Here is an 11,118-nt window from a genome sequence, read left to right on the forward strand (position 1 = left end):
AGACTATAACCTAAGAACCTCAAGTAACATGCATAATAGGAATTATGTGTGCATCTTGTTTAAGTAAACTTTATGTGATTTCCTTATGCGACGTATGATGTGATGATTCATCTATTGAGTTGTATGATCTTGTGCATATTAGTACAATGCTACTTAGTCACCTAGGAATCATGGAATGCATTGCTATTTGTGGGAGTTCGTAGGTGTTTTTGTGCCGGTCAAAACTGTGGTTGGATCTTGAGTAGGAGATGTTGGAGATGGTTGATTATTTATTTATTATTCTTATGTCCCCAGCGAAATGAAGCGTTGTTAGTGACAAAGTATGGCGATATATCATCACAGAAAAGCCTGATCAACTTTTTGCGTGTGGTATATGGTCTATGGAGTTGTTGGCAACATTGATCGCGCCCCGATGGTTAGAGTGTGGTAGCAACCCTGGGCTGCTTAATAGGTGTTGGAAGGGTGGAGGGTTAGCCGCTGGTACACCATGTATACATACCTAACCAGTACCTAGAGAGCATACCAGTACCGTGATCCGACCTTGCATTAGATGTACTAGGGGTGTGGAGGGTTAGCCGCTGGTACACCCTGTATACATACACCGCTAGTGCAACGGATGTAGGTGTTAGATTCGGACCACACTTTAGCTGTTGTAATTTGATCAATGCATCTGATTTACCAGACATGTGGAGGGTTAGCCGCTGGTACACCCTGTATACATACATGAATGGTGGGTTGGATGTAGAGATTAGATTCGACTTGCCCCTTTTTGGCTGCGATGATTGAATGTTTAGTTATGATGTTACCTTGTACTGCATGATTGACTCTGATGATATTGTTTCAATTGGATTGTGATAATTGAATTGCCTGCGATAATGAATACATAAATGTATAGAATTCTAGAAAACTAACACGAGTGTTTTGAGAGTGCGTAAATGACGTCACGAACGACTATTTCCTCATTCTAACGCCGAACACGTCCTTTCCTAATATAGGAAAAATGGTGCGAACGAAGGCGAACCCGAATGCTGAGGCTCAAGGAGAACAGGGCGGCCGTGGTAATCCAAGAGGCGGACGAGGGGGAAATCAAGGAAGAGGCCGTGGGAAGGGCCGTGGTGGCCGTGGTGGTCGAGGAGGTGTCGCGGGTCATGTTGAGATCCCCGACATAGCTACTATCTTTGCTGAGCAGTTGACCGCTTCCATGCCAACTATTGTGGCACAAGTCACTGCTGCCATGGGTAGAACTCAGGACCAGCCTCAGGGAGGAGCACCAGAAGCTGTACAAGAACCAGTGGCGGTTGAACCAGAGGGAGCTAATCCAGAGTAGGTAGTTCATGAACAAGAGGATTACGACCCAGAGGTTGAGTTTGTTGGAGATGGTGTGTATGTTGGTCCGAGACCAAGGAGGGTTGCTCGAGTTCATGTTGATGATGATTATGAGACAGTGAAGGGGTGTACTTATAGAGAATTTCGCCATTGTGGAATACAAGACTATGATGGAAAGGGCGGTGCTGTGAAGTTCATTCAGTGGTTGGAGAACTCTTTTTGTACTTTTATGACTCTAGTTATTTACAGACACAAACTTACAAAATCAGTTCTTTGAGAGATTTAATATGAATCAACATTCTTCATCCCATTGAGAAGAATTAACTTCTCAAACCGAGTCTTATCAAATGCTTTGGTATACAGATCAGCTAAATTATCATCGGTTATAACCTTTTCCAAATGAATTAACTTCTTTTGGGCACAATCACGCAAGAAATAATATGCTTGGTGACCTTATGGATGACAGGGTTATTAGTAATATATATACCTAACTTGTTGTCTATTCTAATAGTAGTATCAAGAAAATTCATACCGTAGTCACGAAGTTGTTGCTGAAACCACAATACCTGGGAACAACAGCTACCAGCAGCCATATACTCTGTCTCACATGAAGACTGAGCAACACATGTCTGCTTCTTGCATTGCCACGATACTAATCTTCCTCCTAAAAACTGACAACCTCCAGTCATAGACTTCTGGTCATTGTTACAACCGCCAAAGTCCGAATCAGTATATGCAACAAAATCAAACGTTCCTCTCATAGGATACCATAGACCAAGCCCTTGGTTTCCTTTAAGATAACGTAGAATACGTTTTGCTGCAACCAAACAGTAAACATAATATCTGGACGCGAAGTAGTCAGATACATCAATGGGCCAATAATAGCAAGATAATAAGTTGCATCCACAAGTTCATCTTTCGGATCAAGAACTCCTAAACTATGATTCTGCTGAATAGGAGTACCATATGTCTTGGATTCTAACATTTGAAACATGTCCAAGATGTCATCGACATACTTAGACTGGTGTATAAAAAATCCATCTTTCCTTTGATCAACTTGCAATCCGAGGAAGAATTGAAGTTCCCCCATAGCACTCATTTCAAATTCCTTTTTCATGCTCATTTCGAACTCTTTGCACATCTTTGTGTTAGATGAACCAAATATGATATCATCTACATAAACTTGTACAATTAGATAATCTCGCTTCCTCCATTTGATAAACAATGTGCTGTCTATGGATCCTCTAGTAAAACCATTAGTCAACAATGTGTCGACAACTTCTCATGCCACACTCTGGGTGCTTGATGTAATCCATAAAGAGCCTTATCCAGTCGATATGATCTTCTTGGATAATTCGTATCTTCAAACCCCGGAGGTTGGTGAACATATACTTCTTCTTTAACTTCACCATATAAGAAGGCACTCTTAACGTCTAACTAATACACCTTTATACCTTTTAAACTTGCATAGGCTAAAATAACCTTAAAGCTTCAATCCTAGCAACTGGTGCAAAAGTTTCATTATAGTCATATCCTTCTCATTGTGCAAACCCCTGAACTACCAACCGTGCCTTGTTCCTAGTAACAATCCTTTTGTCATCTCATTTGCATTTAAATACCCAACGAGTTCCAATCGGTTCTTTACTTCTAGGCACATCTACTAACTCCCATACTCTAAGTTTTTCAAATTGAGCTAATTCTTCTTGCATAGCTTCAACCTAACAAGGATCTTGAAGTGCTGCCTTAACATTCTTGGGTTCTACTTATGATATAAAACAAGAATATAAAAACTCAGTAATCAATCTAGTGTCTTTCACTTCACAAAACAAACTAGTCAGTTCCTTATTCAACTGATTTCGAGTTCGAACAGGTTCTGTAGCATTACCAAGAATATTTTCAACTGGATGATCCTTATTAACTCGATATTTTCAGACTTTCTCCTAAATTGGTTCTAATCTAAAACTCAGGAGAGCTAAAATCATCTTCTGATTCTTCAGAAATAGGATCATCATCAGGCAATGAAACTTTGACGGAGTAAGTGGTGTAGTATTCTCGGGTACACAGTCATCTGAATCTGTTCGCTTATTCTTGTCCTTACTACCTTCACCAATAATAGTAGACTGAACTTTGGTTGGAGTAGCATCAACATTTTGAGCAGGACAAGATGTAGGAGTAGTGGAATAATCCATATGATCTCTTAAAATGATCACATCATCCACTGTTTCAGGATCTGAATAAGAAGTAGGACCGTGTAATGAACGAAACACATTGTCATAATCGAAATTCTTGCCAGTTCCAGAATGTACAACGGGTTTATGACTGACAATTTTGACATTAGTACACAAGTCAACTTTGCTGACAATTTATTGTAAACCCGTCGAATTGGAGTACCCGGTTTATAACCCATGAAAAATCCCTCTTCAACCTTTGGATCAAACTTTGACTGGGTAAATATTTCAAGAAAGTACATGGTACACCAAATGGTTCAACATTCTGTAAATTTGGTTTCTTCTTACATACAAGCTCATAACATGTCTTATTATGACGCTTAACTATAGAAACCCTATTTAAAATATGACAAGCTATGTGTATTGCCTCCCCCCAAAACATAGTAGGGAGCCCTGAATCAGCAAGCATTGTTCTGGCTGTCTCGATTAGAGTCCTATTCTTTCTTTCAGGAACTCCATAATGTTGTGGTTCATACGATGCACTGAATTGATGTTGGATTCCTTTGGACAAACAAAAGACTTCCAATGTCTTATTCTTAAATTCAGTTATGTTGTCACTCCTGATTCTCTTAATACGAACTCCATAAACATTTTCAGTTTCAACAAAGAAGTTGATCAAAATCTGTGGAGTCTCATCTTTCGATTGAAGAAAGAATACCCATGAGAATCTCGAGTAGTCATTAGTAACCACCAAACAGTAATACATTCCACCGATACTTCTTACATTCACTGGACCAAACAAATCCATGTGAAGTATCTCAAATGGGCTGGCAATAGAATTTTCTTGCTTCGGTTTATGGGCAGACTTTTGTTGTTTCCCTTTCAGACAAGGTACACATTTGTCTTCCATTTCAAACCGTTTCATGGGAACACCTTCAACCAAACAATATCATTCATCTTTTGTCTTCTATGCCATAGCAACGATTCAGATTCGTTTGCTTTAGTCAACAAGCAAACTGACTCCTTTGGATCATCAACACCTAACACAAGGCCATAGATGTCTCTCTTCCTAGGAGCCTTTAGCAGGATCCAGTCTTCAGGAATAACATATCCTGGTTTTAAAATAAGTGCTTCTTTCTCAGTAAAATGGACATGATTACCCTTGTCACAAATCTGAGAAACACTAAATAAATTATGTGATAATTGTTCCACATAATTGACTTTCTCCAGCGTTATCTTCCCATTGACAACATCACCTTGGCCCGAGATGTTGCCGCCCTTGGGACCAGCGAAACTAACATATGAACCACGTACATGTTCATAGTTGGACAACACTTTCTTGTCCCTTGTCATGTGCCGAGAGCATCCACTGTCAACATATCAAAGACTGATAGGCTTCCTTGGTTCTCCCTGCACATCAGACGATAAAATGGTTAGTTTCTGAAGGAACCCAACCTTCTGAGGTTTAGGTTTGCCGAATTCATCTCTAATGATTAATTCAGTCCAATATCCATCGCTCTGTAATGGAGACTTGGAAAAAGATGGTGTCATAGACTGTTTCTTAGGTGAGCTGAAACGAGCCTTAGGAGGAGAATTCCTTGGCGAATTAGTACCATATCTAGGTTGACTCCCTAATCAATCATAGATATTAGACGAACTATTAATTCTAGAAGGGGGTGAACGGTTTTGTTGAGTCATCTTATTCCTAGGTGAATTACTCCTTTGAGGTGTACGGAACGACTCGGACTTCCACTACTAGAAGTAGTATTCTGTGAAGGTCCCTGTCATTGTGGTGTCTTAGATCTATTGTTATGAGCAACAATGTCTGAGTCACTAGATGTTCCAGAGGGCACACCCTTTTCTGGGACATCTTCTTTTCCTATTTGGACAATAATTGTATACATGACCTATCTCATAACAATAAAAGCATGACATTTTTGCCCTTGCTTTCTTAGCTTTAACATCAACTCAGTTGAAGTCACGCCTAAACATTCCTTAAGTTGGATAGTGGCTGACTCTTCTTTTGATAACCCAGTTGACTCATTTTTATCTGAAAAATGTACTTTCTTTTGAGAGTTTTTACGAGTCGAGTATGAAGTTAAAGTGATTCCACAAGATGTAGATTCATCCTTATTCCATACTTTATCAATCTTGTCATGATCAAACTTTTCAAATTCAATTTCAGTGGATATATAAACAGTATCACATCCCTTCATTGTAAAACACTTAATATTCTTTTCATCATGACAAATTGAGTTTATTTATTTTGACCCTATTGGAACACTAGCGTCATAAACTCCATTTTTAGGATCTACTGGTTTGACAAAAGATCTTCCAAGCTTATGTTTCTTGTTAAGCTCCTTTATTTTATCAATTGAACTTTTAGAAGATTTAAGATCAATATTTTGGCTTTCTAAGACAGTTGGAGGAAAATCACCAACTTCTTCCTTCTCAGAATGTTGTGTTAGAGACTCAGTATAATTATCATTAAATGGACCTCTAACCTCTTTATAATCCAAACCCAAACCACCTTTATCTTTTGAATCTTGTGGTACAGGTGTTTGCAACTGCATTGACCTTATTAATTCAGATCCTCTAATTTGTTCCAATCTTGTGTTAAGCTTAACTATTTCTAACTTTGCATCAACTAATTCTTTCTCCTTTTTAGAAAAGTCTTCTGTTAGTTGAGCATACTGTTCATTTCCTACCTTTTCCATTAGAACCGACTCTCTTAACTTTTCTTTTAAAGCAAGAATATCCTTATCTGATGCACGAATTTTATCTTGATAAAGAATTTCTTGTTTAACTAGACCAGAATTTTTAGCAAACAAGGAGTCATTCTCCTTTTTAAAGGCAGAATTTTGACTAGTTAAGTTAATCACAGACTTATTCAGAATAAACACCTCAAGTTTCAAATCTGACACCATTTTACAAACATCAACAATTGAAAATTAAGAACATGATACCTTTTGATCTACAACCTTGCAATCTGCCATGTATGCAATGAAATCTTCAGTTGTCATACCTTCAGGTATCACAAAATTCTTCATTTGATCTTCTATGCTCTCTTCGACATAATCATCTACTAGCTTAGATGACTCTATCTTATCTTCAGATTCACTTACCGCTGTCATAGGTTCACTCTCAGATCTCACAGTCTCAGCAACTTTTCGCACATTCTGCCTTACTATCTCAGATACATTCTCTTCACTTGAGTACACAACATAGTCAATTGTCGCAGCTACCTCATCATAAACTTCAACCATGTAAGCATGATTTGAGGTATCTTTTGTGTGTATCCCACTGATAAGTACTATCTGTATTTTGAACAACAACTGCCTTTGACTCCATAAAATGAGGAATACTTGCTTCTTGTGGAGAAGCAGGTAATGTTATCATTGCTTGAGTTTTCTGACTGTTTGAAGGAGTAATACCGCCTTGATTGTAGTTTTGTCTACCAGCAACGGTACTATCATTTCTCTTAGTTCGTTGACACTCTCTAGCAAAATGACCAAATCTATCGCAATTATAACACTTCACCTTGGATTTGTCAAAACCTTTAGTGCCATTTCCTACAAATCTTCTTGTTCTCTTAGTGAATCTCCTGACCTTGATGGTAAGCATAGCTAGCTGCCATTGTAGATCCATTTTTTTTTAAATCATCAGGATCTATTTTAATTGAAATCCTCATCAATCAAAGTAAGATCAGTAACCTTTCCTCCGATAAATGCTTCATGAGCAGTACAGAAAGTTGAGTAAACACTCATTCTACCTTCTGCAGAACTCATACTCATAGGCATAGAATGGAAAGATTGAGTATTGGTCTTGACATTCGTAGTAGTATTGTCATAAGCAACATAACCTGCAATTCCCTCTGCATCAATTATTGGTGTAGCTTCAACACCACTTAAAAATGCATTGTTTCCTGAGCTAGTACTTGCCAAATGAACAGAATTGGCATGATATAGAGATGGATCTTGAGAAAAATCTGAGTGGGTATCCTTCATTCTTCTCTTCATATCTCTGTTCTTAAGTTTGGATACTACCGTCTCAAAATCCCATGAACTATATTCCTTATCATCTTATAGATGATGAACATAATCAGTCCACGATTTAGGTAGTGAGTCCAAAACTTATCAACTAACTCAGTCTGAGGATAGACAACCTCAAAATATGACAACTCAGTGGTCAAATGACTGAATCGATAAATAATCTCTTAAAGAGATTCTACTTTCAGTCCATTGAAGGCTTCATATTGGCGTTTCAGAAGTTTGATACGATTCTTCTTCAAGGTTGTATCACCCTCACAATATCTTTCAAGGACATCCCATAAGTCCTTTGAAGTAGAGTACCTTTTAAACAAGTGTACACTATCCTGAGGTATGGCCATAGTAAGAGTAGATAATGCCTTTCCTCAATAGCGTACTTCTTCCTTTCTTCAATCGTCATATCGATAAATGTATATTAACCGATTACACCATTCTTCTCATAAGTAGGCCAATCAAAACCTTGAGTTATCACAATCCACATATCAATGTCAGTTAGACGAATGTAGTCCTCAAATCGTCTTTTCCACATCCAATAGTTCTCCATACAGAACCCCTTTGGAGGTGTGTTCCCACGACCAACCTCATGCTCGTGCATGATCATCTGACTGATAAGTAGAGCATTTGGAGAGTTTGCAGCAACCGGTTCAGTAGTCATTTTGAAAATCAAAAATGTTACCGTATAATATGGTTCGTGTATACATGGCACGAAGCAGCTTACACGAAGAACACGTGGCACGAGGTACAACACGAAGTCACTCAAATATCACGTGACACGAAGTACGACACGAAGTCACACGAATATCACATCACACGAAGTACAAACACGAAGTCGCGATGACGTAAGCACTGCACGAAGTCTACCTCGTTCTGACATAAGCACGAAGTTACACGAAGTAGAGCACGAACTTGACTAAAAACATGAATTTCGAAACGAATTTGCAATCAATAGCAAATCAAACGATCTTACACCTCCTGGTAATCAACCTTAGGGCTCTGATACCACTTGTAAGGTCCTATGGTTGCATGGATCGTAATAAGATGCGATTCTTTTTGTCAAGAGTGTGTAATCCTCTTGAGATAACTAGATTGCTATTGCCTTTTGTCAATTAACAAGTAGTTAATCAACCTAAGGATATGCACGAAGCTTGTGGTTCGTGTAGGAGGTCGCACGAGCAACTAGTCGACCGAATTCGTGATTATATCAACTAATGAATTTAATTGATTCAATGGATTACCTAATTTCGTAGATTAGGTTTGTGTTTATACTAGTAGGGTTTTGGTTCGTGTGGGCTTAGGCCTTAATCGACGTACTTAAGCCCAATTAATAATAAACCAACTGACCTCATGCTGATGTCAGCACGAGGGTAATCCTATTGTGCTGATGATGTCAGCACGAGGATCGTCCCTTTGGTCCTTTGTTTGACTTCGTTTGACCTGTACATAACATCTAACCATCGTTTAAGTATTCTATGACACTTATAAACCTTGGTTCCATGTTCTTGTACCTGCAAAACTATATATAACACACAAACACAAACAAAACATAAACAGATATAATATAAAGTTCAAACATAATCATTAAATACCAACAAAGGTTCTTATTAAAATGATTACAAACACAATTCCTAAAACATAAACGATAATCAAATCTATGTTGCGATTGTCACACGAATCTACATCTACACTTAGCTATGTTTTGTTGGGTTGTCTTACTGCTAATCTTCAAGCAGTGGAGAGGTTAACTTCTAGCTCGTTTGGAGACCATTCGTAGATCTTCGCGAGTGTGTTTCGAGTTCCTTTTCTTGGGTCATTAAACTACGGTGTTTCAAAACTCTCATAGCTCAAAATATTAGCTAAAAGATACATGGTTGCTTTGGCTTTCTTGAAATTCCTTCCATTCATGGTTTGGAGTCTTGAAAATACAAATGTTTTACAAACCAAGAGCTTGGTTGCTTTATTGGGTCACTATATATATAACGCGACTAAAGCTTAAGGGTTAAAATATGGAGTTAATCTTATTGTGACACCATTAGTTTGGACTACCTTTTCTTACTCGACACTCTCTCGTATCAATTACCAAGGTGAGTCTCGTAGCCCCTCTTTTAAAATATTTATATTTTGGGTGAGAATACACTGCTCAATTTTATGGACACAAGTACTGTTAATAGTTTGTGTATAGCTATGTATACGATCACTCATGAAATCCCCTTGTTAACTTGAGCCGTGAAACAAACGCGCGAATATTATGGATAGTACTATCGAGGTTGACACCCCTGTCCGGGCTAGTCATGCTAGCTGGGTTAAACGGGCATATAATATTTGAAACTACAGTGTTGGAGTGAACACTACTGAAGGGTAGCAATGGTTAAGGCATCGGTACTCAAGGTATAGCATACGAAACTATTGGTCTTTTTATATTTGTTATGGTATATATACGAAAAATGAAATCTTGTGACCCATGTGAACGTTTATGGTAAAACCTACGAGCTCACCAACATTTTTGTTGACGTATATTTGTGTGTATTCTCAGGAAACTAAGGTAGATCAATGGAGATACTCTAAGAGTCACATATGCATTCATTAAGAACGGATATTTTGAAGCGCATTTTCATTAAACTAATCTTGTTGTAAATCTCTAGAATAAAATTTGTACGCTTCATGTAAGATCCTGGTTTTTATATCAATAATATTTTAAAACGTCTCATTTAGAGGTCGTTTGTTATAATTTGTGATTGTGATCTCAAGAAGTCACCCTCCGTTAGGGCCCACCTTGGGCAGGGTGTGACAGAATGGTATCAGAAACACATGTTATGTTACATTAGTGTGCCTTAGAAAAATTAAGTTAGGTTACATTAGTGAACTTAGACTATAACTGTTTTCTGACAAATTGCTCTCCTATATATACTAGCATACATGCTTAGGCATGCTTTACCGAATAGAATAGTTAAATTTAAGGATGCTTAAATTTAACGGGTAGATACCTCGTAGCCACTATTGATACGTGTCCGATCAAACTCTCTTATGATGACATCATCATATCCGATATATTCATTTTTAGTCCTTGTGGTTTCAGTATTGTCACTCTTAGTCCCACTAATTTCAGTGTTAACAAATTCGTTTCCCAACTCTGATAAATATCTATTCTCTTCATAAATTATCGTGAGCAACATGAAGGACGAGCACATCTATGTTGTTCTAATGGTTTTCCCATTAGACTCGAACAATGAGTACTCTGAGCCAGTTAGAAGTAACAATTTAAGGTGATAGGATGTTATCATTGAAACTCTTGATCAACGTTGTTATGATTACACAATGTAATCAGGAAATGATTAGCTCAGATTGTCACGAACTAATCATCAAGGATAATTCTTATTGTTAGGATTCATCTCAAAATTTTTATTGGAACAAATAAATCATCGCAACAAAAAAAACAAAGAAAAACAATATATAATATAATAATAATAATAATAATAATAATATAATAAATAATAAAATAATAATAATAAATATAAAATAATAATAATATACTAGCACACTATTTTTGATCAGAATGGGGTGGACAACTTTAGTCGGTA

General features: G+C 37.6%; 1 protein-coding gene across 1 annotated transcript; it reads left to right on the top strand.

Annotated features, from left to right (window-relative positions):
- The first annotated feature begins 1,000 nt into the window (after positions 1–1,000).
- Positions 1,001–1,327, top strand: LOC122584614 (probable H/ACA ribonucleoprotein complex subunit 1). Its single transcript, XM_043756669.1, has one exon. It carries the CDS (start codon positions 1,001–1,003, stop codon positions 1,325–1,327), a length of 327 nt encoding a protein of 108 aa, XP_043612604.1.
- Positions 1,328–11,118: the final 9,791 nt, after the last annotated feature.

This window comes from Erigeron canadensis, unplaced genomic scaffold (assembly GCF_010389155.1).
Source record: "Erigeron canadensis isolate Cc75 unplaced genomic scaffold, C_canadensis_v1 Conyza_canadensis_unscaffolded:59, whole genome shotgun sequence".
Classification (NCBI taxonomy): Eukaryota; Viridiplantae; Streptophyta; class Magnoliopsida; order Asterales; family Asteraceae; genus Erigeron; species Erigeron canadensis.

What these genes read in the sequence shown, in the direction of transcription:
- LOC122584614 (XM_043756669.1), top strand. Translation starts at nt 1,001, where the DNA reads ATGGTGCGAACGAAGGCGAACCCGAATGCTGAGGCTCAAGGAGAACAG.